Source organism: Agaricus bisporus (genome assembly GCF_000300575.1).
Source record: "Agaricus bisporus var. bisporus H97 unplaced genomic scaffold AGABI2scaffold_9, whole genome shotgun sequence".
NCBI lineage: Eukaryota > Fungi > Basidiomycota > Agaricomycetes > Agaricales > Agaricaceae > Agaricus > Agaricus bisporus.
The window spans coordinates 744,390-771,761 of record NW_006267372.1 but is presented as its reverse complement, the minus strand read 5'-3'; the positions used below and the strand labels follow the sequence as shown (position 1 = coordinate 771,761).

The 27,372-nt window shown below is 46.6% G+C and overlaps 11 protein-coding genes and 1 non-coding gene across 12 annotated transcripts; 8 read left to right on the top strand and 4 right to left on the bottom strand.

Moving 5' to 3' along the window:
• Positions 1-517: 517 nt before the first annotated feature.
• AGABI2DRAFT_208821 (hypothetical protein) lies at positions 518-2,496 on the top strand (the record flags this gene model as incomplete). The annotated part of the gene is made up of 6 exons (XM_006463812.1): positions 518-574; positions 710-787; positions 948-976; positions 1,077-1,331; positions 1,421-1,569; positions 1,682-2,496. The coding sequence occupies 6 exons, from the start codon at positions 518-520 to the stop codon at positions 2,440-2,442; spliced, it is 1,329 nt and encodes a 442-aa protein (XP_006463875.1). The 3' UTR covers positions 2,443-2,496.
• A 1,398-nt stretch (positions 2,497-3,894) lies between these two features.
• Positions 3,895-4,291, top strand: AGABI2DRAFT_194559 (hypothetical protein). Its single transcript, XM_006463811.1, has one exon. It carries the CDS (start codon positions 3,932-3,934, stop codon positions 4,148-4,150), a length of 219 nt encoding a protein of 72 aa, XP_006463874.1. The 5' UTR covers positions 3,895-3,931; the 3' UTR covers positions 4,151-4,291.
• Positions 4,292-4,638: 347 nt separating this feature from the next.
• Positions 4,639-5,923, top strand: AGABI2DRAFT_187328 (hypothetical protein). The gene is made up of 2 exons (XM_006463810.1): positions 4,639-5,643; positions 5,710-5,923. Exons 1-2 carry the CDS (start codon positions 4,819-4,821, stop codon positions 5,800-5,802), a joined length of 918 nt encoding a protein of 305 aa, XP_006463873.1. The 5' UTR covers positions 4,639-4,818; the 3' UTR covers positions 5,803-5,923.
• A 426-nt stretch (positions 5,924-6,349) lies between these two features.
• Positions 6,350-7,326, bottom strand: AGABI2DRAFT_225822 (hypothetical protein; the record flags this gene model as incomplete). Its single annotated transcript, XM_006463809.1, has 4 exons — positions 6,350-6,553; positions 6,611-6,696; positions 6,761-6,852; positions 6,906-7,326. Coding segments are annotated over 4 exons (803 nt in total), but the record flags the coding sequence as incomplete, so codon positions are not given.
• Positions 7,327-8,856: 1,530 nt separating this feature from the next.
• Positions 8,857-8,959, top strand: AGABI2DRAFT_t98. The gene has a single exon. It is a non-coding gene; the product is annotated as a tRNA-Val (tRNA).
• A 214-nt stretch (positions 8,960-9,173) lies between these two features.
• Positions 9,174-11,329, bottom strand: AGABI2DRAFT_225819 (hypothetical protein). Its single transcript, XM_006463808.1, has 12 exons — positions 11,169-11,329; positions 11,069-11,115; positions 10,975-11,010; positions 10,872-10,924; positions 10,754-10,823; positions 10,659-10,693; positions 10,425-10,603; positions 10,135-10,370; positions 9,870-10,081; positions 9,659-9,808; positions 9,366-9,603; positions 9,174-9,306 (listed from the first exon to the last, which is right to left on the bottom strand). The coding sequence occupies exons 1-12, from the start codon at positions 11,185-11,187 to the stop codon at positions 9,289-9,291; spliced, it is 1,293 nt and encodes a 430-aa protein (XP_006463871.1). The 5' UTR covers positions 11,188-11,329; the 3' UTR covers positions 9,174-9,288.
• A 490-nt stretch (positions 11,330-11,819) lies between these two features.
• On the top strand, positions 11,820-14,760 carry AGABI2DRAFT_180066 (hypothetical protein; the record flags this gene model as incomplete). Its single annotated transcript, XM_006463807.1, has 4 exons — positions 11,820-12,294; positions 12,347-13,555; positions 13,600-14,240; positions 14,302-14,760. The coding sequence occupies 4 exons, from the start codon at positions 11,820-11,822 to the stop codon at positions 14,758-14,760; spliced, it is 2,784 nt and encodes a 927-aa protein (XP_006463870.1).
• A 1,217-nt stretch (positions 14,761-15,977) lies between these two features.
• AGABI2DRAFT_120662 (hypothetical protein) lies at positions 15,978-19,389 on the top strand (the record flags this gene model as incomplete). The annotated part of the gene is made up of 5 exons (XM_006463806.1): positions 15,978-16,023; positions 16,096-16,161; positions 16,225-17,028; positions 17,088-17,600; positions 17,657-19,389. The coding sequence occupies 5 exons, from the start codon at positions 15,978-15,980 to the stop codon at positions 19,387-19,389; spliced, it is 3,162 nt and encodes a 1,053-aa protein (XP_006463869.1).
• Positions 19,390-19,636: 247 nt separating this feature from the next.
• Positions 19,637-21,768, bottom strand: AGABI2DRAFT_194556 (hypothetical protein). Its single transcript, XM_006463805.1, has 10 exons — positions 21,292-21,768; positions 21,221-21,233; positions 21,112-21,163; positions 21,011-21,054; positions 20,734-20,957; positions 20,276-20,672; positions 20,133-20,215; positions 19,998-20,078; positions 19,809-19,944; positions 19,637-19,754 (listed from the first exon to the last, which is right to left on the bottom strand). Exons 1-10 carry the CDS (start codon positions 21,699-21,701, stop codon positions 19,740-19,742), a joined length of 1,455 nt encoding a protein of 484 aa, XP_006463868.1. The 5' UTR covers positions 21,702-21,768; the 3' UTR covers positions 19,637-19,739.
• Positions 21,769-22,203: 435 nt separating this feature from the next.
• Positions 22,204-22,957, top strand: AGABI2DRAFT_75037 (hypothetical protein; the record flags this gene model as incomplete). Its single annotated transcript, XM_006463804.1, has 3 exons — positions 22,204-22,446; positions 22,498-22,704; positions 22,760-22,957. 3 exons carry the CDS (start codon positions 22,204-22,206, stop codon positions 22,955-22,957), a joined length of 648 nt encoding a protein of 215 aa, XP_006463867.1.
• Positions 22,958-23,037: 80 nt separating this feature from the next.
• Positions 23,038-25,751, top strand: AGABI2DRAFT_208808 (hypothetical protein). Its single transcript, XM_006463803.1, has 3 exons — positions 23,038-23,374; positions 23,424-23,864; positions 23,917-25,751. The coding sequence occupies exons 2-3, from the start codon at positions 23,622-23,624 to the stop codon at positions 25,273-25,275; spliced, it is 1,602 nt and encodes a 533-aa protein (XP_006463866.1). The 5' UTR covers positions 23,038-23,374; positions 23,424-23,621; the 3' UTR covers positions 25,276-25,751.
• Positions 25,752-26,080: 329 nt separating this feature from the next.
• Positions 26,081-27,306, bottom strand: AGABI2DRAFT_194553 (hypothetical protein). Its single transcript, XM_006463802.1, has 5 exons — positions 27,152-27,306; positions 27,001-27,092; positions 26,676-26,950; positions 26,296-26,523; positions 26,081-26,105 (listed from the first exon to the last, which is right to left on the bottom strand). The coding sequence occupies exons 1-3, from the start codon at positions 27,265-27,267 to the stop codon at positions 26,823-26,825; spliced, it is 336 nt and encodes a 111-aa protein (XP_006463865.1). The 5' UTR covers positions 27,268-27,306; the 3' UTR covers positions 26,081-26,105; positions 26,296-26,523; positions 26,676-26,822.
• Positions 27,307-27,372: the final 66 nt, after the last annotated feature.

Here is a 27,372-nt window from a genome sequence, read left to right as displayed (position 1 = left end):
ATTGAAGTGAAATCGATGTCAGAGATCAGCTTGACCAAACATTGGCACACATCAACCAATTACCGACTAACTAATTACACCTGGCATGTCCGACAAAATCTCATGCTTAGGACCTGTAGATCCAGCGTCTTTACCTCCCATCGATGCCAACGAAACAGAAGCAAAGGCCCCCTGGATTATTCGGAAACTGGCGGGGGTGAGTAGTTTATCCACCTCTATAGATCAACTAGCTTCGTGTAGCCGCCACGTCGAGGTTGCGAACTTTATCAGTCCTGGGCATGATGCTTGGACCTGTACGTACAGCGCAACTTTCAATTTAGGGAAATCACCACGAGTCTTCTCGCGACTCCTCGTACACATGGTATTGGGGATGGACATGTCGATCTCATCTCATAACCATGCGCGGTTTACTCTGTGACAGCGCAGGCTATGCACCACCTTAATGAGCAATTAGAACCACGGGCTTCGCAATGCTTAATACCGGTTTCTATTCTAGTCACTTACGGGCCGGATCGTCATGTCTTCCTATGAATCGCTGCGAGCTGCCGGCACTAGTGTTATCTGTCTGTCTCCAGTAAGTCGCAAAAAGATATTACCCAATGAACTTTGTTGTTTAGCGGTTCTAATTTTTCTCTCGATCTTTCCACGCAACCGCCTCATCTGCTTCTTCAACATCTAATCATGATGTCTTCTGATCGCTTTATGAAAGTGGGGCGACTCGTCCCCTTTATTCCTTCCTTGTATTCGATTCAGAGATCTCGCCATACACACAGTGATTGCTGCGACGGTGAGTTGTTATAATAAACTACCGGTTGATTTGCTTACTCAGTCCCCATTTATGCTCTCGTGACCTCGTCATCTTACTGGCGCCGACTTTCAAAATATCGCATCTATAATGGGGATTTTCCGGGTGTCATGTTCCTCGAATCGGATGTATCGCATTTTAGGGAGGCATGGCGGCTGTTGCTGCTCCCGCGTGAGTTCTTCGTCACTCATCTTTTCTTTGTTCTTCATGAAGGCACGTTAATCTGAAACTAATCTACGCTTTTATGGTTACTCGCTATTGATATTATCAGCATGGGCCCCATTTCCGACGTCGTCTTAACCTCTTTTGGAGATACTATCTTTGTGGAACTTGGTCTCCACGCAGGTTTCGAACTCTCGGCCAAGGCTGCGAACGATCTCGTTTTCGACCGCACGGCTAAAGAGCTAATTCCCATTCACTCGGAAAGGTTGGAAACCGATGCAGTCAAGGTCCTATTGATCACGCTGAAGCACAAGCATACCATGGAAGATGCTGCACTCGGATTTTACAGAAGCTCTCTACACAAGTAAGTAGAATGATTTTTTTAGAGAAGCCTGCGAAGGATCATTCATGAGGCATGCTGAATGTCATTAACTTATTTTTGTTAATCTGTAGGGATATCTCCCTATTTTCGTCCATCAAGGACTACCTCGCGATAGAGAAAGGGTGGTTCTCACCCTACTTATTTGCCAGCGCGCGGCGACCAATCATACCGAGGAGCATGAAACCTGATGTTGTCTTTTGCCATGGACCCTTTTTGTCAGGTAAGTCTAGTTGACATCAGGACCCCAGCGTCATTTGACCCAGCTTCGATCCGTTGACTCCTAATGATCACTCATCAAATTCGTTATTGATATGTCCTCTTGTGTGCGAAAGGTGACTACAGGATTGGCGAGACACTGCTCGCCGAGTCAGCGTCGATTATCACGCTCTGTGATGCCCCTGCGCCTCCCGAAGAAAATGAAAAAGAGAAGGAAGAGGAGAGTCATTTGGACCTACATTCCTTGTCGACTGCCTTAAAGAGCCACTTCAGTCGTTCTCGGACGCCATCTCCCGATCCAAAGCTTACCTCACTTCCACAGCCGCCCGCACCGCGTCGGCTTGTTGTACTCGTACTTGGTCTGAAACCACATCGAAAATTCTGGACTACGAGTGCACGTCCCGGAGAGAGTGTCATCAATTACATGCTTTTTAATGGCTGTCCCGCAATCGTGATTCCAGTCAAAACGGGTGCACCATTAGTGGCTTGGTACGGAAATATGACGTTAGAGCAGTTGTGGCAAGTAGAGCTGCCCGAGAAGATGGAAAGTGGCACTCCAACGACTGAGGCTCCGAAGCAAGTAGACGAAGACGAAAAAGGAGCAAGGACGTTTACTGGAACCGTCCAAATCTTGTTCGAATATCTGGATTTGTGTGTTGATTGGAATCGGGTCAACATCCCGAGCGTGTCACTATCGGGATCTGAGAATGCTAGCAGTGACTCGGTGGCTGATGCATTGCTTGCGGAGAAAAAGAAGGCATTGAGGGATTCCTTGGCGTTACTAGTGTCTGCGGCCATTCAAAGCGGGCGTAGCAAAGAGGTGGCAAAAGAAGTTGATGAAGCGCACGGGGGGATTGCTATGTGGAGGATACCTTGATAATCTTGATTAATTATCTTGCTCACCATGATCTAATCGAAATACTTACTTCATGCTTGACCCGAGTAATTGCACCGTCGAAATGTAAATCAATTAAATCGCCCTCGCAACAGTCGAATCAAGTGGCCTGTTTCGCTACAATTCAAAGTCAAGGCAATTTCAGGCGATGCACAAATGAGACACTTTTGATTTGGTCCGTCGATATCAGATAGCTTGAAATATCAAGGGAGCCATAGAGATAGCGCTGCCAAGGGACATCCTGGGACATCATCATTTGCACGGGACGTATTTTCGTGGCTGCTCCCGCAGCTCGCCGACGATTCAGGTCGAGTTCGGTAGTGTTCGTGTTGTCAGGCTAGGTGCTCTGGTTAATAAGGAGTAGATAGTATTTAAATCTAAGCGTCGTTACCACGTTTGACTCTTTCCACCATGTCCGACTCGTTTGCTGAGCTCTGGAACACGTCTGCTCCTCAGAAACCCCAGCAGCCTCTGTCTACCCTCGCCGCGCAGCAGCGCAGACAACAGGGTCCGGATCTCTTTGCTCTCCTCGCATCATCATCATCATCATCATCATCACCAGCTCCCGCCCAACGACCACCGCAACCATCGCAACCACCGCAGCCCAAGAAACCACAGCAACCACCGAAACCACGTCAGCAACAAGATGCTTTCTCTGACCTCTTCTCGGGATCCTCCCAGTCTTCTTCAAATCAAAACCTTACCATTGCACAGCGCGCCGCGCTCGCCGATCAACAGCGCCAAAAATCACGACAGGTACATGTCGAGAAAGAATCTTCCACTTGGGCTGGTCTAGATTCTCTCGGTACTGGCTTCGGGGGGCTCACACCAACTCCAGTGGCCTTGTCTTCCAGTAAACCAGCGACTGGTTTCGGAGATAATGGTAAAGCTTCGCCAGCCTCTTCCCAGGACAAAACAAAACCACAATCTACCGACGATGATTGGGGATTAGGGGAATTCACGGCACCTCAGACGGATCCTTCTCCTCGCGGATCCTCCCTCTGGGATCTTGACGAATTTTCATCACACACCACCGCTTTAAAGAAAACATCACGCTCAGAGTCTCATGTAGATTCTCCTTCCAATGACTTTGACTTTGGGAATCATGAAGACGGGTTATTAAATGAAAACCATGGAGATGAGGATTTTATGAGTGTCTTCAATAACCCCCCGCAGCCCAAGGTATCGTGTCCTTTACATCTCTCCCTCTCAATTAAGCTTATCTTACCTCTCTACACGCAGCAGCCAACCCTCCCTCCCCGGCCATCTAACCGAAGCTCCGCCTCCCCGCCATCCTCGCTTCCACGTTCCAACGCACGCAGCAATGGTTCACCGCCTCCACACATTCTCGGCCAAATCGTAGAAATGGGTTTCCCTATACCCCAAGCTAAAGCTGCTCTTGCGGCAAATAATAACGACGTACAAGCTGCTCTCAACCAACTACTCGCTTTAGAAGGCGGACGTGCCAGCAATGGGCGTGGCACACCAAATTCGCCAACAAGAGGATCTCCAGCTCCCGCAACTTCAACTTCTACATCATCTCAACAACAACCAGTATTACCTCGTCGTCGTGATCGAGAAATCTTCAGAGAACGAGAACAACAAGTCGATACCTCGTCACCTGGATCCACCAATGCTGCGGGTGTCCAAGCGCAAGCCGAACAACTTCTCGCGCAAGCTACCGTCATAAGCCGAGGAATGTTCAGTAAGGCTAGTTCATTCCTGAAAGAAAAGAGCGCACAAGTGCAAAAGGCTGTTGAGGAACATCGTTCTTCGAGTGCTGGTAGTGGTAGTGCTGGTGGAGTAAGTGGAAGGCCAAGATGGGCGCAAGACCTAGGAGAAGATGGACGTGAGGAACCTAGGCCTAGGGCCATGAGTGGATTTAGGGATGGCGATGAACCTCGTCGCGGTGGTTTCAAAGACAGTGAAGTAGAACCCGAGATTAGAATCCCAAGACGAGTAGATCGGCAAAGAACTCGTGAAAGAGTTAAAGAACCTGCTGCTGCCCCCTTCCAGGAACCCGAAATCGATTTGTTTGCCCCTTCCGAGACTACTGCATCCCAAACCCAACTCTTAAACTCAACAACGCCGTCTCTTCCAACTCGTCCTCGCCAACGCCAACAGAGACAGCAATCCCCACCCTCTCGACCCTCTCCACCTAAATTTCAACGGAACACGACTTCCATCTCTCATACCATCGCATCATTTAAATCCGAAGCGAATTCTGCATTCAAACTCGGTCAATTCGCAAATGCTGAAAATCTGTACACCCGCGCCATCGATTCCCTAGGAAAATCGTCAACTAATAGCAACAGCGTTTATTATGTGTTATTGCTGAATAATCGAGCGAATGCTAGAATGAAGATCGGTGATGTTAATGGGGCAGTGAGGGATTGTGAAGCTGTTGTAGGAATTTTGACGATGAATCAATTCAAGTTGTCTGATGAATTCGACGCGCTCGGCGCTGGTGGAGGTAACAGCAAACCTTCTACAGCGGATGAAATTCAAATCGATTGGGAACCAACATATGAAATTGCTTTTGGAAAGCTCCAGATACCCATCTCGGATGGATCGTCAGAATTAGTCGATTTGGGAGAAGGTTTGATCAAAGCTATCAAAAGACGTGCGGATGCTTATGAAGGAATGGAAAAATGGGGGAAAGCTAAGAAAGACTGGGAATGGCTGAGAAGTACTTCGTGGGTCAGAGATGGTGTAAGGGGTGAAGCTGGACGTGGAGTCGAAAGATGTAATAGGATGGTTGGAGGTGGTGGCAGTGGTGCAAAAGGATCGAGTACAATGAACGGTTTGGCGTCATTACCACCGTCCTCTTCAAGAAAATCACCACCATCCACAAAGCCCAAACCCAAACCCAAGCGTATACCGTCCGGAAATACAAAACCATCCGAAGCTCTACAACACCTTCGATCCACAACAGCTCAAGCCGAAGCGGAAGATCAAGCCAAGCACGAACTCAAAGATACCGTAGACTCCAGACTTTCTGCATGGAAATCTGGTAAAGAGGCGAATATTCGTGCACTACTTGCGAGTTTAGATATGGTGTTGTGGGATGAGATGTTGAATAGTGGTGGTTCCAGTGTCAAAGTGGGTATGCATGAGGTTGTTACACCTGCTCAGGTTAAGATCAAATATATGAAGGCGGTGGCGAGAGTTCATCCTGACAAGGTACGGGTGCCCTTTTCCTTTTTGTTGTTGTTCGGAGGCACTGATGAATAGCGAAATTTTCACTAGTTGAATGTGAACAACTCGACGTTGGAACAGAGGATGATTGCCCAGGGTGTGTTCGGTGCACTAAACGAAGCCTGGAACGCATTCAAGCAGTAGTTGTTTTTCTATGAGGAATTTGTGCATTGTAGACCTGGATTTTACTTGGAAATGGTAGCTATTCCTTATACTACTTGGAAATCTAATAGAATCTACGACGACATATATAGTTTTACACATCTATTTAGATCGAAACGAAGCGGTGCAATCTGACCTCTAGAAGGGAGATGCCTCATGATACGCCAGCGATATCCTGGTAGCTACTGTTCGGGATTGCAATCTGAAACTGGGATGAACTATCGGAGTATAACATCGAGCTCAATGGGACAGGGCCCTCGGACTATAAGATGACCTTGAACCTTGCCTCGAACCATTGGTGTACCAGAGCTAAACTGGGCCTCCGCTGCCTTCATGGATAGCTTTTAAAGATACGTGGTGGCTGGACCGTATATTAATTGTCAATGAGTTTAATCTTTTAAAAATTAACTCTTAGGAGGTAAGTCGAAACCATTTCACCTTATACTACTTCTTATATAATTACATCCTTCTTTCTCCGTCCTCCCATCTCATTTCACTGAACAAGCACAAGCATTCAGTTTGTCGTGCTTAAGGGCATGACAAAAAGACGATATGTGGTATCATCTTCCTCTTTTGCTTTACCTTTACCTTTCCCGATGCTGGACTCCGAATGAGCTGGCCGGATAGATGGTCCAGGTATACTTGCATTGGAGCCCAGATGTGTCTTAAGTCCGCTGACCTTTGTCGCACCGTGCATAAGGACGACCTCCATTTGGCGCGGATTAAAAAAGTGCTGGAAAGCATCAATTACAGCTTCCACATGGCTGTGATGGTCATTAAATGGACGAACATGGTTCCAGTTATCGATCACTTTGGCGACCTCTTTTGATTTGCCTTTCTTCATTTGTTGACGAATGACATGAGTGCTCAGTGACCCTGGAAAATAATAAATTTCATTAGCTTTGTGCGGTTGTGTGCAGCTCAGTTTTTGAAAGCTCACCTACGATGGGTAAAATCGATACAATTGGAAGTTGCGAGTAACGTTCCTGACTCTCTGAAAGTTGACCAGCAGCTTTAACTTCTTCTAAGAATCTGTGGCAATGAACATGAGTTCCTCTTCACTTGCAAGGATGCACAGCCCTTACCGCAGCCAATCTGCTTCTGGAACATCATGCGAAATAAATGGATGAGGGTCGTTTTTTGAAGGCGGTGCCGTAGTGGGAAATCCTCGCGTCAGATATTGCCCTAAAGCAAGAAGAAACATGGGCTCGAAAGATGGATAATCTTTTCGAGGTGGTAGATATGATGATCCAGTGTTTGGGGAGTAGGAATCAGACAAGTTATCATCTGGGTCTTGTGGTGGTTTTTCCTTGTGATCACCGGAAGTTCCAGGAAGTTCGCCCGGATTATTGTCGACGTCCGTTGGCTGATATGGAGGCGGATCGTTATTGGAACAAAGAGCAGACTGGGTTGAAGGGGGACCTGAGAGAGGTATGTTTAAATCCGGAGCAGTATTCATGCCTTGGTCGAGGGATTTAGCAGATTTTGGTGGGTCGACTATCATGGTAGGGGTAGGTACTTATAAGTGGTATGAAAGGACAAAGTATGGATGGACTATGAATAGATAGACATTGATGCCACAGTGCAGCGCAGCAGGCAGGGACAATCAACAACGACATAGAAAGTGGTGCTGCCACAGCCTCATTGGCGTGCACTGCTTCAATTCAACCAACAAACCCGCGGCCGAGTCATCGTCGAACTGCACCTGCTGTTAGTCCATATCATCTTTTCATTAGTATCCATAGTATAAGGCCAATAGGAGGGCGAGCAACGGCGGTCAGAGCCCGATTAAGTATGTTTGGCCCAAGTTAGCCATCGTGCAATCTTCTTTCCTTCAATGAACTCTTTCCCACTACAACGGCGCTCCATCATCATGGATTGAATTCACCGGTGATATCTATCAAAGACTGTAGCGTGTCCTGTACCTACTCGCTGGCCAATAAGCATGGTAGTTCAAGCGCCTCGTGTTTGGTGCAGATGGTCAGTTTGTCGTTCTCTCTGTTCTTAAGCCTCACTGGCACTACCATCGCAACACCGCGATACCACCCTCGATACGACCATCAATGTTATCACCGCTATCACGCTACATTGTAAGAGATCTTCTTGGTCACTGCTGGAAGGAGTTATGCAGATTCCGCACTTCAAGTTGACTGTATTTTTAGAGCCTCGGCTTAACTATATAAAGCCTAAAACGATGGATGCGACATCTCAGAAGGGAATCTGAACCACAGAGTTATGAGGGACCCACTTTGATGTTTTTGATGAAGGGATCAATATACAAGTGTCAGGCGCTTCCCGACTGATTACCCACTGATATCGGTTGGATTCATCGCAGAATTAGGTGTCTATCTTTGTGATGGTCAGAATTTAGAACAGAAGCATAGTACTCCACGATTGACCATAAAAAGATGTGTAAGTCTTGCAACGTGATATGTTCCCAACAGCAACAGCGTGCCAAGGCGCATATTCTTACGTCAACGACTCCCCAAAACTCACCTCACTGCCTTGATGGTAAGAAATGAGGTGCTTTGCTTCACAGAGGGTTGGACATATGCCGTACTATATTGGTTCAATCTTCACGATTAATTAGAACCGATCTGTTGAGGTTGTTCACTTATTCCATACCAACGGAAAGCCAGAAAGACTCCTCTGACATGAGGAAACAACAAATCAAGTCGTGAAACAAGAGCATCAACTCACTCTTAACATTGTAGTACTCGAGGAGGAGCATTCTAATGTTGTACTTCACTGCCTTCTGCTGATCTGGAAAGGAAACCTTTTCTGGTATATAGGCAACATGACGGAATCACTTGAGTGGGTAGATGGAAAAGCATTTCAGGAGCGGTAGGAGGTATACGTAGTGCAGAGATATGAGAATGCATTGTATATGGAGAATAATGTTATGCCAACAAGATTGCCAAAAATTCCTAAACTGGAGTCCTAATTTAGAAGGAGCCCTTCTATATAGGAGGAGAATCTCGCCAATCAATTGTTCCATCAGGTCGTTATGATTTTCCGTTGATTTGGAGATTGAAAGGGTCGATGGCGTAGTTGGTTATCGCATCTGTCTAACACCTTCTCCAGTAGGCATTACTGGTCGGTTCACAGAAGGTCCTCAGTTCGATCCTGGGTCGACTCACTTTTTTGATTTTGGCATCCATCAGCCACCACTCCAATCATTGACCTCTCGTACCTCACAACAGTTGAAATCTGACAACTTCAGCCTTGTCAAGATATGTATGTATCTACTACTACTACTTTACACCCATCTCAAAAAGATAGATGATAACTTACGAGGCGATTATCCTTCAATCCAAGCAATCAAGAGTAGCGGCCAGGCAAAGAATTTTTGTCAGTCAAAAAATAATATTGGATTTTCATAGCAAGAAAATTAGAATATCCATAGATCAAACGTTTTATTGTCCCCCGTCTGACTGACGACGACCGCTCGAATACACTCCACCAAAATCAATATCTATAATGAGCCTGAAACAAATATCAGCATCTTTAAGCACTTTGTTTTCTTCATCACATCAACAACTCACAGGTTTGTAAGGACCATTCTTTGGGATATCAAGATAACTCGCTTGAGCATCCGTTAGTTTGGTAAGCTTGACATTCAGTTGACCCAAATGGGCACGAGCGACTTCTTCGTCTAGTTCTTTAGGGAGTAAGTGGACTCCGACTGGGAAGTTTCCGGGGGTTGTCCAGAGAGCAATTTGTGCTAGGACTTGGTTGGAGAAGGAACAGGACATGACGAAGGAGGGGTGACCATTGGCACAGCTAGATGTTAAGGTTAGAAATATTGCAAGGTCAGAGAATATTAAAAAGGCTTCACCCCAAATTTACGAGTCGGCCTTCGGCTAATAAAATAAGGTGACGACCGTTAGGCATGGTATACCGATCGACTTGAGGTTTGATGTTAGAAACGGATTTAGCGTTTGCTTTGAGCCATGCAACATCTATCTCAACATCAAAATGGCCAATGCTAAAGATAACCAAAAGTGTTAATAATAATCGTTTGCCTTTTCAAGTTGAAAGCGACGTACTTGCAGACGATGGCATCTTCAGGCATCACGGAGAGATGTTTTCCCGTGATGATATCCCTGTTACTAGTAGTGGTAATAAAGATATTACCATGAGGAGCGATTTCGTCCATTGTTGTGACTTGATAACCGGCCATAGCGGCTTGGAGGGCATTGATAGGGTCAATCTCGGTAACGACCACACGAGAACCATAAGCGCGAAGTGCCTCGGAACACTATTCCCTCAATCAGAAGAAAAATAGTTATATTCTTCTGTGGTACGACTTACGCCTTTTCCGACATCACCATAACCGGCGACAACAGCGACTTTTCCAGCCAACATAACATCGGTAGCACGTTTGATACCGTCAACGAGGGATTCACGACATCCATAATGATTATCGAATTTAGATTTGGTGACAGAGTCGTTGACGTTTATAGCGGGTATTTTGAGCCAACCTTCACGAATGGCTTTGTGAAGTCTATGGACGCCGGTTGTGGTTTCTTCTGATAACCCACGAATATCTGAAGTCAAGGACATGAGTGCCAGTACCTCTTAAGTAGGAAAAAGGCAAGAACCTTTTAAGTAGTGAGGGTACTTTTCGTGGACGAAAGTAGTGAGGTCACAACCGTCGTCGAGGATCATGTTGAGATGGTTTCCTCCTTCGAAATTACCGAGAGTTTGTTCGATGCACCAATAAAATTCATCCATTGTTTCGCCCTTCCAAGCGAATACAGGAATGCCGGTAGCAGCAATACTGAAAGGGTAAAATTCAAAAAATCGATACGAGACGGTTAACGAGAATGCAGTACGCAGCGGCGGCATGATCTTGAGTGGAGAAGATATCCTGAGAACAAGGAACTAAGCGCTTGGCTGATCAGGAGATGGTTTGTTAGCATCTACATACACAAGAGGACCATGTAACTTCGGCACCCAAGGCTACGAGAGTTTCGATAAGAACAGCGGTTTGAATGGTCCTATAGGCAATGTAAATCGTTGACGTGGCGAGAATTGGGAGGATTTACATGTGAAGACATCCTGCAATCCGAGCGCCCTTTAAGGGTTGTTGAGGGCGATACTTGAAGTCATATCAGCGGACGGTAGATTGTAATATGTAAAGAAGACTACCTTTTCCCTGATGTACATGAGTCCGGGCATTTCATTCTACGCTGGTTCTAAGCTTTCTTTCCCATGTCGATCTGCAGAAGAAAGGTGGTGATACCTCGGCGAGTTCAATTTCTTTGCGGCCCAAGGCAGCAAATGAAATGTCTGGAAAACAATCAAACGGAGCCGGTGGATAGGTATATGAAGTTCTGTCGTACCAGCGACCTTGTAGGGCATATTAAATGATCAAGGTGGATGAACCATCAAAATTCCAAGATTGTTCACTTGCCAAGTTGAGATCATCATCAAAGTCATACGATCGCCACGAAATACTTCCGACGTATTCGTTCTCTCGGAAGGAAAACGATTGCGAAGGTCCACCATGTGCACTTCCTTACAGCGAGTGGCCAAAGTTAATCAACACCAAAAAGTTTTTTTTTGCGTTGGTTTGAAGATAGGACGAAATGAACGCAGCGACGCCGGGATTGCAGTAGTGATAAATTAATTGCTGGGATTTAACCATACTCATCAGCAGGGTCGTGTTGGGGACTGATAGGCATCACACGTATATATATGCGACGGGCAATGATACCCAAGTGGGTCATGTCTCAAGCTCGGGTAGCATCAGATGAAGTGGAGAATGAACGAACATAGTAAGTCAGCCAACAAGGTTGATGGTCGGGTCGAGAAATGTAGGTTTGCCACTGCGGTGATGCTGCACTGTGAGGTGCTGTTGGTTGAGAATACTGCTGTTGGTCGGGAGATGCTAGTACCGACGAGTCGAGGCGAGTGCCGGGCTATTACTTATAATTCTTAAAGTAAGTGAGCGTGAGAAGCAAGTGTGCTCTGCTTTCTCTCCACGTCTCTCCATGGTCGCACCCTCCTCCGCCTCTGCTACCGCTCTCTCCTACGCCGACCGTGCAAAGAAAAACATCAGACAGAGGCCGACAAATGACGACCCTTCGCCGCCCCAGCCGCAGCCGCAGTCCCCGCAGAAACAGGTCACCGCCAACGTCTGGACCAAACGAAAAGAGGAGTTTGCTGCCCGCCACAAGTCGGCCGTGGCCCCAGCAATGCAGCCCTCTACATCTACTTCATCTTCCTCCGAAAACCTCTCGCAAAATGGCACCGTCGAACCATCGGTCGACAGTAATAACAACAACAGCAACAGCAACGACGACGACGACCCGTTTGTCGTAAGAAGGTCCCGCGCTCCCCGCCCACATGTCCCTCTCCCCCCTACAGACAGCGCCGATGACTGGCCCCAGGTCGGCCAAGCCATGTCATCTTCAACCTCTGCCGAGACTACCAAGGCAGAGGACTTACGAAACGAGTCGAGAAAGGGTGCGAGATCCCCTTAATACTTCGCACGACTAATCATTAACAGTTTCTTAAGGCGGCCCTCCCAAATGGCAGCCTCTTCCTATCCAGCCGCCCGCTGACGTTCATCCCCGAGATTCCCATCCATCGATAGCAAACCGCCAGAGCACAAATAGCTCCAGGCCTTCATCAAACTACGGCCATGGCCGAGCTAGCCGCAATCACTCTGGTCGCACCTCGGCAAACCAGTCCGCAAATCATTCTCGAATACACAGCAACGCTGGAAGTGCCCACTCAAGTCCCAGACATTCTCGCAGCAGACGTCTGCCTGCTGACGACATCAACGGAGCCGCAAATCGCTCCTCGAGAGGACCCTCGCCTCTCCCCCAGAACGCCCCTTCATTTCCACCCACCGATATCGCCGCACAAGGTTCAACCTATGGGGCTTATCTATCTCCTCCCCACGGCCCAGCTCCATATTACCACCAGAATCTCCCACCTGTCAGCCCTTCCGCATACCACTCTCCCTCTCATGCCCAACAACCCCTAGGTCTCCCTGATTCATCTCTCCCTATGCCGTCCGCCCACGGTTACCCCTACGTCCCCTACTTTCCCGGTCCCTATGATTACGTCCAGCCCTCTGCTCCATATCCATATTGGAATGGACACCATAGCCATCCTCCTTCGGGCCAACAGAGCCCTGCCTACCCGCCCTCAGCCACGCCGTCTACTTATGCTGGGACCCTTCCAATGCATCTGCAACAACACCTTTATCCCCCACCGCCGATACAGCCGTCCGTTTTACAATCGACGTCGACATCAGAACGCAGCTCCGCAGGTCGATTGTCACCTGTGACTGGCCTCGACGTCATCACCACCTCCGTCCCTTCTCTCTTGGATACTGAATCCAAGATCAATGGGGAGCTCAAAAAATCAACATCTGTCGTCTTCGGTACCATTGATGATCCTGTCACCGCTGAAGTCGATCCGAATAGTAATTTGGAAAAAGGTCTTAAATTGCTTGCGATTGGCGTCGAAGCGTCGAGTCCGTCGATCAAGTCCCGTAAGCCGAATAAACCGATCAAGAGTGATGGCGGTGAAAAGGAAGATCATCACCACCACCACCATTATCATCACACCAAAATTGTGAATGGCGACCTTACGCTTGATCCTCTTCTTGCAAAACAGGCAGAGTCTGTAGAAGCGAGATGGAAATTTGGCAATGAGGGGCTGGTTTCCCCTGCTGGAGGCGTAGCGATTGATATTGAGGCGAGAACTGCTACAGGTGCGCTTTTATTAGTTTTCTTTGCTGAGCTCTGGTAACGTTAGACGAAGAGGACTTGCCTGCCAAATCATTTCCTACTGCAAAATTTGAAGGTGAAAAGGGAAAGGCGACCGCGAACGAGGGTGAAACAGAGGAGAGGGTCGAACCTCCGCGGTCTCAGCTCTTTCGAGAAGGAGGTGGGCGCGGTCGTCGGGGTAACTATATCGATCGGGGATATCCTCGTAGAGGTAGAGGAACGAACGGCTTCAACAGAGGATTCAGAGGGGGATTTGGTCGTGGTGGTGGCAATGGTCCCCACCATCATGGCGGCAACTATCAACAACGTCAAGGTCCACTACCACCATACAATGTCCCGCCCCCATTACCGTTCCAAGGTGTTCCCTCGCCGCATCCTATGGGAGGTTTAGATGCCAATTACTATAATGGCCCTCCAGGAACACCACTCGCGACGTATATTCCTACCGGTTATGATCCATATGCACCTCCACAACAACAACCGCCTCTCACTCCTGTGCAATCGTTTTCGGCTCCTAGTAGTGCTGCTGGACCTGCATCACCGCCCATGCCCGTGCCTTCGACTCAGATTCCGTTCCCACTTGATCCGACGAGGTATTATTTGCTTGGGCAGCTGGAATATTATTTAAGCCCGCAGAATATGGCTCAGGACCTTTTCCTTCGTAGACATGTGAGAGAAAAAAATAATTCCCCTACCAGTGATAGTTATACTGATCAATTCTGATATATAGATGGATTCGAGGGGGTGGATATCGACTAGTTTGTTGGCGTCGTTCAATCGGGTGAAACGACTGACGCAGGATCCTCAACTCGTGCGTGAAGTGTTGACGTATTCGAGTTTGGTTCAAGTTAAAGATGATTTTGCGAGGATGGGTGGGTGGGAACGGTTTGTACTTCCGGATGCACCGAGGAGTATGGTGGAGAATGAGGAGAGTCCGTTTTCGACGATGTACATTCCGCAGTTTGCGTATCCTCAGCCTCTGCATGTTCATGAGGGAAGTGGCGTTATACCCCGGGGAGAGGAGCAGCAGCAGCAGTGGAATAATAGTAATAATGGTGTTAATATTGGTGGGGATACGGGGGTGGAGGAGGAAGTGGAGGATGAGGATGAGGAGGATGATGTTGTGTTTGTTATGGGTGAAACTGATGTGGAGGGAAAGGGGATGTGGTCGCATGAAAAGCGTACGTGAAGATGATACGTCTTTCCTCGCTTTCTTTTTCTTTCTTTCTCTCTCTTTTTTTTTTTTTTTTTTTTTTTTTTTTTTTTGAAATTGGCCTTCTTATATATATGTGTCTGACACAAGGTTGGGGTCATTCGGTATTCTCTCTGACTGTTTTTCTTTGGTATAAAATGAGTTTATGTTGACGTCGATTCCTATTTTCGTTCTTTTTTACACTCGGTTTTTCGGTTTCGATTCAGGTGACTTTTTTCTTCTTTAATGTCTCTTCTACCTGTTTATTTTATTTCGGTTTTTCTTTTCTTTTCTCTACCACATGGAACAAGCGCGATGGCAAACAATTTCTGATAAACTTAATGCTCTCTATATTTCTCCCACTCCCCTGCCCATCCTGTCTCTCTCTTTCACACATACATACATACATGCACTTCGTTCTTCCTCCCTTCTCTTCTCTTGTTTCGTTTCAATTCTTTCTTTTCACCGTTTTTTGATCCGCTTGTAAAGTACTCACAAACAGGCCTTGGCATGTCGCAATAACTTTTTTTTCTTTTTGTGTGTGTGGGGTCTTTCTCTCTTTCTCTCGCTATAATCTATATAGTTGCATGCGTTCCTCCTCGTTGATCAACCCCACGTACATGTGAAATCGAATAAATGATAGTTTTACTTGTCAATTCTGGTAGTTTGATTTCCTTTTCTATTTTTGTCGGTGTTGTTCGGTTGTTTCTTGTAGTTTATTATGGTGGTGTAACTCCGCTCTCGGTTTCGTGTCGCTGTGTTGATTCGTCTAATCCCGTCCCTGTACCCAGTTTGTTCTTTTCTTGTGTGGGGTTTGATGTTTTTTTTTTGTTAATGGGCTTTGGATGTTTATTTGGACTTAGAAAAAATTTGGAGGAGAAAGTTTCTTGGATCGGGTCGGGAAGACACACAATGCCGTCTCTGTCGTTTTGGCGATCAAGCTCCGGCAGGGGAGGGGATGGAATGGAAGATTCGGAAGAGGAACAATAAAGGCGCATCAACGATTACGTCAAAAAGCTAAGAAAGAACAATTGGGCTATTTTTGGGTCATTGTTGTGTAGATTGAACCTCAGCTATGCGCTGGGGGCAGAATGCAAGAGCTCTTTCTTTTACTCTCTCCTCGACGACGCTGGCCGTGATTATTTCTATTTCTTTTTTCCCTCTTTCCCTCTTTCTCTCTATCTTCTGTTCGTCACTTGTTTATAATGACTCTTATGCTCTTCCTCGCGTCTTTGCTTGCTACTGTGTCTTTTTCAAATGGTTCGTTTGGGGGAATTTTTTTATTGTTGTACTACGTGTTGTGGGTGCTAATGATCTCTGTGTTCTCTTTAGCTGCGTCGGATTCTACTTTGGTTTGCGTACCACAGCGTTGTTTGCAAGGAGATTCCAATATCACTCGTATGCTCTTGCAATCTCCTTTCTCAAAGAACCTCTCTGACTTTTTTTTCTTTGCTTTCGTAGTTGGAGCTAAACTCTCGAATTCTGCTTCTTCTATACCCATCCACCTCTTACCCGGCGAATATACCACGACAACGAACTCAGAATTATTACGCGATGCTTTGACATCTTCGACGACGACGCTCTCTCCCTCTGCTGGTTTTTCCAATGCTTCATCATCGCTTTCCAATAGTCTTCCTTTGGAACTATTTCTTCAGCCTGGAATAGCGACTTTTTCATCGCGTTTGTATTCTGGACAAACTGCATTCACAGCACTACCTGATTCCACGAATAATAACAATACATCGTCGTCAACGCCACTGGTTGCTGAATCGGTGGCGCTTTCGAGTAATGTGGTTGCGATAACGACTTCGTCGTCTAATCGATTGGTTTTATGGGATTCGATACCTGATACAGGACATCTTCCACCACCGTTCAATAATGCTCAACTTTCGCTTGTGGATATTCAATCAACGACATGTTCGCCTTTATGTTCTTCTTCTGGAGGAATATGTAATTCTCAAGGTCAATGTGTATGTCGAGATGGATTCACTGGTTCTTCTTGTGAGGAATGTTCTTCTGGACGGTTTGGTCCGGATTGTCGGGTTTGTGGTGAGGATGATTGCGAGAAATGTGATGAAGGCGTTTCTGGGACAGGGAGATGTTTGAAGAAGAAGAGGAGTGGGAATGATTGTAATTGTGTGAATGGGGTTTGTGGTGACGATGGGAATTGTCAGTGTACGACTGGGTTTACGAAGGCGGATAATGGGACTCAATGCGCGAAATGTGCTGATGGGTTTTTCTTGACTTCAAGTGGCGATTGTAAAGGTACGTTTTTTCTTTTCGTCAAGCATTATTCTTTTTGACGCTGATTATTCTTCTTTCAGCTTGTCAAGTCGGATGTACTAAATGCGCAGACGGTTCCGGTGATTGTCTCTCCTGCCAATCCGGTTCCACACAAAACCAGAACGACCGTGCTCTATGCATACCATCTACCCAAGTCACAACTACCGGAACTCAATGCCCACAACTCGCCTTCGCCAACGGCGACACTTGTTCCCCTTGCGCCGCTTCTTGCCAAACATGTTCCGGTGGTACCTCCAATGATTGTACTGAATGTGTTCAAGGACAATATATGCTCAATGGCGTTTGTGTCAAAGCGAATGGGGACGGTGTATGTGAAGGGACGAGTTTAATTGCGGATAATAATAAGAAGGCTTGTGATAGCTGTGGTGCGAAATGCACTTCTTGCAAGATTCCGGATTTTAGTATTGCGTCTATTGTTACGCAGCTTCAGTGCACGGGTTGTGTGCCTGGGAGTTTTCTGTCTGATGGGAAATGTGTCGATTCGTGTCCAGATGGAACTTTCGTTTCTGCTCAGGATGGTGTGACTTGTCAAAGTATGTCTTTTTCTGCTTGGGTTTATGATATCACGAGCTAAGGGCCCTTTTTTTAGAATGCGATTCAAGTTGTAGCACTTGTTCAGGCTCTTCTACATTTTGCCTCTCTTGCTCCTCTCAAACACAGCTGACGTTCAACGGTGCATGCGTCGCTGCCGATTCTTGTCCCAAATCCACTTTCGCATCGGACTCGACAACTTCCTGTATCTCTTGTCATCCCGACTGCTCCGAATGTTCCGATTCCGGTTTCAACAAATGTACAGCATGTCCAACTGAGAGACCTGTACTCGTCAACGGACGATGTTTGTCTACGTGTTCCAAGAACGAATATTGGGACTCGAACGCGAATGAGTGCAAGGCCTGTGATAGTTCTTGTGGAAGTTGTACTGGGCCAGGATCGTCAAGTTGCCTTTCGTGTTCAAACGCCAATGATAGAGTTCTTCGTTCTGGTTCTTGCGTTTCTTCCTCAAACGCTTGTTCGTCTTTGGGTAATGATACATCTGTTATCAACCCTTTAGGCGTATGTTTCGCTGAACTTGTTGTGGCAACCGACACGAGTAATCCTGGTAAACCTGTTGATCCTGATGAGCCTGATGATCCAGGTTTAGGTGAACAACCAGGGACAACGACAACGCGCACTGAGAAGTTGAAACTTGAGTGGTGGCAGATATTGTTGATGGCACTGGGATGTGCGTTTATATTCCTCGCTTTCATCTGGTGTTGTTGTAGGAGGAGGAGAAAGAAGAGAAAGGAAGAGGCAAGGAGACGTCTTCAAGGTTACGCTTTTGCCAACGTTGCTGGTTCAAACAAGCGACCTTGGTGGAGGAGCTGTGGCAGGAGGAAGAAGAATCAAGAGATCAACGTCCATTACGATCCAGCTTTTGATCATGATGCTGCGATACGACGTAGTGGATGGAAACATCGTCTTGTTCGATTTGGTGAAAAGTTCTTTGGACATTCGAAATCTACTCGTGGTTATTATGCTTCTCGCTCTTCCATTGAAATGGAAACGACGGTCAATGGGAAGTCAATTCAAGTATTTCATGATACCAAACATCGTTCGCTTTATCACTCACCTCCTCCTCGTTATCGATCAAATTCGGATGCTATTTCATATCGTGATCGTGATGTCGATATTGAACGTATAGCTTCTCCTACACGACGACGAACATCCTTCCCTACTGAACCTTTTCGTCATTCCCGTTCAAGTCTGGAACATGACTTTAGCAGGAGGGATTCGCATGAAGGAAACGATCTACATGGCGAGAATACTCGTAGCCAATTTCAAAGGGAACATGAGCACCGACACCGAGAGGAAGACGGCGAAGACACAGATATGATAGAACTTATCTCTCAATATCGAAACATCAAAACACCTCCCGCGACGAAAAAGAATTTTCTCCACCACGGTTCTCGTTCTCGATCTACTCTGCGCAATCCCCGTCACCACTCTAATGCTAGTGGAGCACATTTATTGGGATCACCATCGTCACGAAGCCACGAAAACGATGAAGTTGACGATTACTATGGTCAAGAGGAATACTATAGACGATCTTACTCAAGCACTATATCCACAGATTCGTTGTATTCCCAAGTGACGGGTCGTACCAGGCGTACACCCGAGGCTCGGCAACGAGTACGTGATGAAGAACAAGAAGAATTTCCACCGATACTGAAGAGCAAGTTCTCTATGAGTACCCTCGGTACCGGCAATGATATTTCACAGGATCGAAGAAAGCTCAAGAAAAAACCTGATCAGGAACGTGGATCATCCTCATTCTGGAAGTGAGCTGGGATTTCCACTTTTTCAACGTTTCGAAACGTTGAAACAGGTCTTCCGCTTTTGGAACGGCGGCATTTTTTGTGAACTTTTGAACATGAACTTTTAGCCAATCATGCTTGCATTTAATTGTAGAATCATTTCTCTTGTACCTTTTCAATCTTCACTCTTATTTTGGACCGATATAATTACCATACGGCTCACCCGCCTACGATTAATGCCATGACTTTGATGTAGCATACATAGCAATGCGCTTAGGATAGAATGAATAGTATTTGGTGCAGTAAATGTCATTTAATCAGCAATGTCCGAATGATCAACCCGATAGTTGAGTATGAATGCTCTCAATCCGCACGGTATCATAGTTCGAAAATCTACAAAGGACTTAAAGTAAGTATAAGATGTTAATGTGAATGACTTGAACTTACATATGCTTCCTCTCCTCTTTCTACCTTTCTCTCATTCTCCCTGAGCACAATCTCTGCCTTGGCGCGCCAATCCGTCTCCATAAGATTGTGCAACCTTCCTTGGACGGACTTCTCTGTCATATGTTCCGGTATGAACCTGAAAGTTGGTGGTAAGCACCATAATACATAATCAAGGAGGACATTCCACACCGGTCTATCGGGTTATTGATAGCACCTTTGACTGCCTCGAGAAACCCAGTGAAGTTTTTAGCGTGGACGTGGTAGACATAACTAGGTCGATGTGTAAGTCCAATTTCCCAAGAGTAATGGAAAAAATACACATACGGTGGGTCATATTCGACGAGGGTCCGATGCTGAGTATCCCAACGTGATTTATTCCAAGGATCATTATGGTCCCAACCCGAAATCTCGTTGCAGTGGTTAGCCTTTAACTTATATAAAATGGTTAGTTAGCAAAAGAATCTCACCGGATTCAAAAACGGTACGCCCAAGCACAACGCTTCAATGGGTGAAGGACTCCAAGACGGGTTCACCATCCCAATCATCATTATACTATCCCGAACCTGATCATAGAAAGCCTCTATAGGCAGCATTCCAAGATTGTAAACTCCTTTTTCGCGATCTTCTATTTCCAGGATTTCTTCCTCGATATCTTTGCCCCAACCGAGATAGTCTTTGTTGATCTCCCACCCGCCGACGAAATCAATACCTAATTCTTCATGGATGAGAGGAAAGTATGTTCGATTCCAAGCAAATCTGGGATGATAGACGTAGATTAACTGCTTCATGAGCATCCAAACTTGAGTTTTCCGCTCCTCTAAAGGTACTAAAGGGATCTTGGTGCACATATGTTCCGTAGAATACCTATTGACGCAGATTAGCTCATTTCCAAAAGGTCGCGGAGTAAGCAACAGGGCAAACTGACCCGATGTACTGAATGAGACTTGATTCAAAGTCGGGATAATCATAGTCAGGATTGGCAGAGAGGAGCCATTTTCCTTTCATCGGAAAATCATTGTTGCCTAATCTATTGTCGGGCCAATATGAAAAATCGAAGATTTTCCATGAGGGGATTCCAGTCGGATTCTCCGAATTTTTGACACAATGCCGATCATTGTGGCAATGACCGGAGTTGCTGCGGATGACAACCTGCGAAAGAGAACGTTAATCCTACGAGAAGAGATTCAGGAAGATGATCTGACCTTGACTAGATCAGGCATCATCCGGTATTGAGAAAGTGCCTGACCTAAAACATGTCCGAATTACGTTTGTGCACATGAACAATACTTATGGATTCAAATACCAAAGTCAGTGGAAAGTAGTATTGTATAGCCAAGTTCGTGTAGGTTTCTGTACTGAACAACACATTAGTCTCGCACATACCTCCTTTCAGGAAAAGAAAAACCCCCTACCATTGATATTCCCCTGATAAAATCAATAGCTATTAATGAGCATGTTGATATCCGTCGAAAGGTATTTATACCAAACACTTTCGCCGCCGCGAGAGCCACGGACAACACCGTCAACTATCCATGATTCCGCAAGTAAAGCGACTTTCATTTGATTTGGACCACAATTATCGAGTGCAATGCAAACGTGCAGGTCGCGAAGTGCCTTTGCGTTCCAATCATGATAGTCCTTCCGTTCGAAGTCTAAAGGAGGAAAGAGGTGGTCGAATGTTGATGGAGCCTCGACATAAATCGGAGTATGTAAGGTGAGATTGTCGACTACAACTAGACTGGGCAAGGGGTCGTTTCCGGATTCCTGATGCGCCAGGTTCAAGGAAGCTTGGTCTTCGTGAAAAACAAAAGGCAGATAGACGATGTTGTAGAACAAAACGATGGAAAAAACCAGACAAGTGATTTTGACCAGCGTGAGGTGAGTGGTGAGCATTGTATGAAGAGGTGGGCCATCTGTGCTGGTGGTGAGAGGCGCTATAAATCAGTGATGAGCAAGTCAGTGATGGGCCAGTCAGCCATTCTACTAGCGATCACTGGCTATTAGTGTACCTCGTCCACACGGTTTATTGGTTCTTATCTTCGCAAGCACATATAGTTCTGTCATAATGTGAATCACAAGGCCTCAGTTAAAATTAACATAACTTACAGTGACTTATCGAGTGACGAAAAGCACAATTCTAGTTGATAGTATCAATACACTCTGAGGCGGATCAATTATGTCCTCGTCCAAATACGGACCGGCCTATTTCACCTCTCAAATAGGATCGTGTCTGTTGAGCGCAGGTTATTTGGCAGACACATGAGAAATGCAAATCACAGTAGCGGATTCCGGACAGAACGGCGAACGCCTTTTGGAGAACAAATCACGTGGTTAGATTTGATGGCAAACAGGGACCAACAATACTTGCTGTTGCTGTTCCACGACGTCCTCCACGATGTCCTCAAAACGCAGATGGGACCAACAGGACCCGGAAGACACTGGCCTTCCAAAATCACCAAAGGCCGACGACCAAAAATCTGCTTCCAATGCGGCCGCAGCAGCAGCGGCAATTGCTGCAAAAATAGCCGCACAATTCGCCAACGGCTCGTCCGCGCACGAAGGCGACTTTACTCATGATATCGACATCAACGATGTCAGGAATCGGTATCTCCTCACCAAAGGAACCACTCAGGAACAGGTGAGTCGCCATTTGAGCCCCGACATATTTCATTTTCAAGACTTGCCGTAGATTCATGACGAAACTGGTGCTTCCGTTGGCACGCGAGGAGTGTGGTATCCCGATCGTAGCAAAGCAACAGCAAAGGATCCACCATTATATATCCACATATCTGCAAATTCCCAAGAAGTGCTGCAGAAAGCGATTGATAAAGTCAACGAGCTGATAGCTCTCGACATGGGATCATTAGTGGAGAAAAATGACAAGCCAAGGGAACGGGTGTGTTGCCTGGGTGTTTTTCTTTCTTGGTTTGTAACAGAACCCTTTCGTTTAGCGGAAATGGCCCGAAGAGAAGCTTCCTATCGGTCTAGAGTCCATTCGCAATTTCAACGTTCGCGCGAAAGTTGTGGGACCGTCCGGTTCTTTTGTAAAATACATCCAGTCGGAGACCAGCACGCGTGTTCAAGTCAAGGGCCTGGGGTCGGGATTCATTGACCAGGAGGTGTGCTTTTTTACTGCCCATCATGCTTGAGTTTAACGGTCCCAGACAGGACAAGAAGAACCCGTACCAATGTTCATTCACATAACGTCTGTTCTCCCAGAGCTTTTCGTCTCCTCCTTTTGATAGTATCTGCAGTGGACCTGAAGAAGGTCAAGTGGCTCGTGCAAGAGTCCTGGCTGACGACCTGCTCCTCGTCGTTAGGCAGGAATATACAAAAGCGCAAGCTGTTGCCACACAACAACAGATGGAACTCCACCAGGCGCAAGCCCAATATGCCTACATGAGCGGTTATGCTCCGCCTCAACCTTCTGCGCCTCCTCCGGGCGACCAGCCCCCACCACCTCCGCCAGATGGTGATGTTCCTGCACCACCGGACGGTTCAGCCAACCCAGCGGGTTATGGTGGCCCGCCAGCGCCCACTGACAAGGAAGCTTACGCTGCCTATTGGTATGTGGAATGATATCTTAGGGGTACTTCTTGCTTACCGGCGCCGCAGGAGCGCGTACGGATATGATGTCAACTCAAAAGAATTCAAAGACTGGCAGGAAAGCCAACAACAACAATATGCTCAATATTATGCTGCGTATGCGTCGACGGCGACAAATGAGCAACCGCCACCGCCACCACCTCCCAGCTAGACATGTATATAATATAATGCATATTTAATGTGTTATTTCTCACGCACTCGTTACTTATGTCGTTCACCATCACTGTCCTCTGGACTGTTGTGTCCGGTCTTCTGTTGCTCGTCCTCTACATCCGCGCCAATGACAAAAAAATAACGCGCTTGCCGGAAAACTGGCCGTCGCTCACCACAGAGCGTGTCACCCCAGAGGATGTCCGCGCGTTAGGGGCCCGCCTTGCCCAACGTGAGCCTATCAGTATTGACGATCAGCTTCCTCCGAAAACCGGCAGAAAGTATATCATAGTAGGTGGTGTACGTGGTCTATAAACCGACATCCATTCCATTCTATTGAGCAGCTGTCCAGGGCGGTTTTCTTGGTGGTTGGATCACCACCCAATTGCTCGATAGAGGTGAAAATCCCAATCATATTCGCTTGGTCGACTTGTGTCCACCTCCGAGCAAGGCGCTGAAGGCTGCTCTTCAGAGAGGCGTCCAATACGTTCAAGTGGACATATCAGACGCCTCAGCCGTCCTCGAAGCCTTTTCCACCCCCTGGCCCTCATCCGTTCCGCAGGATGCCGAAATCACGATCTATCATACTGCCGCTACTATCCGCTTCTATGAACGTTTCCGTTGGCAGTTGCCTGCATCGATTAGGGTAAATGTAGACGGCACTAAGAATGTCATTGACGCCGCTACGCATGTTGGTGCTGACATCTTGGTCTATACGTCTTCCGGGAGTGTTGGCATCAGGAGTAACAGGTGGCTGTTGTGGCCTTGGGAAAGGTCTCCTAAATATTTCGTTCAGGTTATTCACGATAGGGATCAAGAACGCGAAAAGGACCGACGCCACGAAGACTATTTTTCCAATTATGCCGTGAGCAAGGGTATGGCGGAGAAATTGGTCCGGAACGCCAATGGTCGCGTCGTAGATTCAAAAGGAGGTTCGCCAAAAGTTTTGCGTACGGGTTGCATTCGTCCGGGGAATGGTATGTTTGGACCTCGAGGCGACATGCTCATTGGTGCTTTTGTCGCTCGCAAATGCAATCCGTTATGGATTGTTAAACTCATTTGTTCCCATTCCTACGTTGAAAACTGTGCTCTTGCGCATCTACTCTACGAACAACGTCTCATCGCGCTTTCCTTACCTTCTCCTCCTTCGAAACCTTTACCCGATATCAGTGGTCAAGCATTCAATATCTGTGATCCAGGTCCAGCACCCACAAACGGTGATATCTTTACTACCCTCACAACACTCACCTCCGGCGAATGTTATTTCCCTTTACTCTCACCTACATTCATGCACTTGTTCGCTCACGCTATCGAGTTCTACTATACCCTTCCTTCATTCTTTTTCACCACCTTGCGATTTCCGCGTATAACCGGCAACCTCGTCAATCTTCAACCATCCGTATACAATCTGACTCAACTTCACGTCATCTTTGATGATTCTCGTGCTCGGCTTTCCCCTGAAGAGGGTGGTTTGGGATATAGAGGCGCTTGGACGACGTTGGAGGGTGCACATAAGACGGTTGAAGAACATTACAAGAGTTTGAGTGAAGGAAGTGTGAGGGCTGCTAAGGCGGGCATCGATCTTGATTTCAAGTTTGGTCTGGGATGGGGGAAGAAGGCGAAAGTTGCACACAAAGCCGGGGAGATGGCTGAAGGGTCGGATAAAAAGGTTGTGAATGGGTTGGCACCATTGGAGGTTAATGGTTTGTAGTAGTCTTTACGGAAGGAAGAGATATTTATCAAGTGGTCGATACAAACATTAATCTATGTAACAGCTACATATGAGTAATGAACAAACCCGCAATCTAAAAAGAAGAGACAGCGTCAACTCAAGATCTTGCTTCCCAAGACACAAAAGAGGAGTCAAGAAAAATGAATCGGAAAAGCCATGTTTTCATATCCCCCACCCATACAACGTCCCACTCAAAAAGCCACGCGACCAAATATCAAGCATTCCATCAGAACGATAAAACACTCTCTATCCAGTCACATAAACCCCTCCCGGAGGAAGGGGTCGACCTGAAGTGGGAATTGCAAATGGATGAGATAAAAAAATTTCAAAGAATGGATGAACTTTGTTTTCGTCATGGGCAGACAGTGTTTATGCATAGGAGGGGTTGCCAGTGATGTGGTGTGGGAAAGAGGAATTGAGGGTAGATGTGAATTGCTTACATTCTATGATTGAACCTGAAAAGAGAGAGGCAATTAGCAAGAGGTTCGTAAAGAGGACATAAGCGAAAAAGAAAAAGTTCAGAAAATAGTTTTTTGGTATGAAGGTGTCCACAAGAGGTTGATTGCTCTCGTTCGGAAGCAGAACTGAAGTTGATCATCATAGAAAAAAAATTGGAGTGCATACTCACCGCGTATCTATCAAACAAGAAGACGCGAAAGAAAAACGTGGAAAAGAAAAGTTGTGGTCTGGTTGTTTATCAAGGGCTCGAATCCAAACTCCGACCGCGGTGATATCCGAGATGCATCAACTCGAAAAATGTTATTTTTTGTCAACAAGAGTGCTTGGATTCGTGATGTGTCTAGTCAATGGTAAGTTGCTTTTTGCCCTTTCATTTCATTTTCGTCTTTTTTTATTATGATGATACCTATCCATTTCCCGAGTCGGTGACCTTTTTAAACACAAGGAGTGAACCAACGCTCGTAACATGCATCACCAACTGAACTTTTTTTTTCTTCTCTCTAAATGTGATCTTTTGGGCTGACTACCGATTATCTTTAGGTCTGTCACCGTTGTGAGATTTTCGCTCGGTGTGGCCCGACCACGCTCGCCAAGTGTGGCCGGTGCTCGTCGTGCTCATCATTCTGGTGGGGAGCGCAATCTTGGACCCGAAGCTGACGTTCGTTACGCGTTGGAGCCTCCACACCTCTTCGCGCCTTCTTGATTTAGGCAGGTCTTACCGAATGTCGGTTTGACTGACGTCTGGTGCCAGTACTGTACCTGTGAGTGGTGAGTCTTGTCTTCTTTTCTTCAATACCCCGATGATGCTTGAAACTATATACAAGCATATGTCCGAACTATTTATGAAGGACAAATATGTTCTTCTGAGGGGCACTTATCACCATATCATGCGAAGAATTCGTTACTGACTCGCTCATCAGGTCCATATTCGTAGTAAACACTAAAAGTACTTTGTCCATGTCCAGTACTATTAAAAAAAATACAAAACACAATTAATCATCGGTATCGAAAGCAATCGTTCCAAAACTGTAACCAGCGATTACACTATTGTGGTATGTGTCCTGAGCTTAGTGGTTGTCAGTGGACCCATAGTATTGTGGAGCCTGTTGAGGCATGGGCTGCTGCTGCTGCTGCGGATATGGAATAGGCGGTGCCGCATTATTGTAGAGAGGCTCGTAATGTCCAGAACCAATGTCTGTAAACAAATTAGCTGCTATATATACAGACGAGAGGGTGAGGACGCACATCGGTATCCATCGTGGCCGAACCTCTCCTCAGCCTGCATTTTCTTGTAAATCAACCAAAATGCATGTATATGACCGGGCAAATAACCCAAACTGGTGATGGAAAGCAGTGAATCAGATAAGCGAACAGAATGCGGGGTTGGCTGACGTACCAGGTGAGGAGGACGTTGATGAGAAAGTCGCAGCTGCAGCCGGTGATGATGAGCGCGGCGGCGGGGGGGAAGATGATGGCGACGAGGATGAGGACGACGTCGGAGGCTTTGACCATGGCGGAGTGCTTGTTAGCCACTCAACTGCGCAATGTAAGCAGTCACTAGTGGCGCTGATATGACTAAGAATTGGGTAATGGCCATTATTTCCTCTGACAAAGCCT

What these genes read in the sequence shown, in the direction of transcription:
- AGABI2DRAFT_194559 (XM_006463811.1), top strand. Translation starts at nt 3,932, where the DNA reads ATGGGCGTGGCACACCAAATTCGCCAACAAGAGGATCTCCAGCTCCCG.
- AGABI2DRAFT_187328 (XM_006463810.1), top strand. Translation starts at nt 4,819, where the DNA reads ATGAAGATCGGTGATGTTAATGGGGCAGTGAGGGATTGTGAAGCTGTT. An exon ending in CGAGAGTTCATCCTGACAAG is followed by an intron (nt 5,644 to 5,709) that starts GTACGGGTGCCC and finishes AATTTTCACTAG; the next exon opens with TTGAATGTGAACAACTCGAC.
- AGABI2DRAFT_225819 (XM_006463808.1), bottom strand. An exon ending in AAGAAATTGAACTCGCCGAG is followed by an intron (nt 11,011 to 11,068) that starts GTATCACCACCT and finishes GAACCAGCGTAG; the next exon opens with AATGAAATGCCCGGACTCAT. An exon ending in CAAGATCATGCCGCCGCTGC is followed by an intron (nt 10,604 to 10,658) that starts GTACTGCATTCT and finishes TTACCCTTTCAG; the next exon opens with TATTGCTGCTACCGGCATTC.
- AGABI2DRAFT_194556 (XM_006463805.1), bottom strand. Translation starts at nt 21,701, where the DNA reads ATGCTCACCACTCACCTCACGCTGGTCAAAATCACTTGTCTGGTTTTT. An exon ending in GCGTACCGTTTTTGAATCCG is followed by an intron (nt 20,216 to 20,275) that starts GTGAGATTCTTT and finishes CACTGCAACGAG; the next exon opens with ATTTCGGGTTGGGACCATAA. An exon ending in CTCGTCGAATATGACCCACC is followed by an intron (nt 20,079 to 20,132) that starts GTATGTGTATTT and finishes ACATCGACCTAG; the next exon opens with TTATGTCTACCACGTCCACG.
- AGABI2DRAFT_208808 (XM_006463803.1), top strand. Translation starts at nt 23,622, where the DNA reads ATGTCGTTCACCATCACTGTCCTCTGGACTGTTGTGTCCGGTCTTCTG. An exon ending in AGTATATCATAGTAGGTGGT is followed by an intron (nt 23,865 to 23,916) that starts GTACGTGGTCTA and finishes GCAGCTGTCCAG; the next exon opens with GGCGGTTTTCTTGGTGGTTG.
- AGABI2DRAFT_194553 (XM_006463802.1), bottom strand. Translation starts at nt 27,267, where the DNA reads ATGGTCAAAGCCTCCGACGTCGTCCTCATCCTCGTCGCCATCATCTTC. An exon ending in ATCAACGTCCTCCTCACCTG is followed by an intron (nt 27,093 to 27,151) that starts GTACGTCAGCCA and finishes TTCCATCACCAG; the next exon opens with TTTGGGTTATTTGCCCGGTC. An exon ending in CGGCCACGATGGATACCGAT is followed by an intron (nt 26,951 to 27,000) that starts GTGCGTCCTCAC and finishes ATTTGTTTACAG; the next exon opens with ACATTGGTTCTGGACATTAC.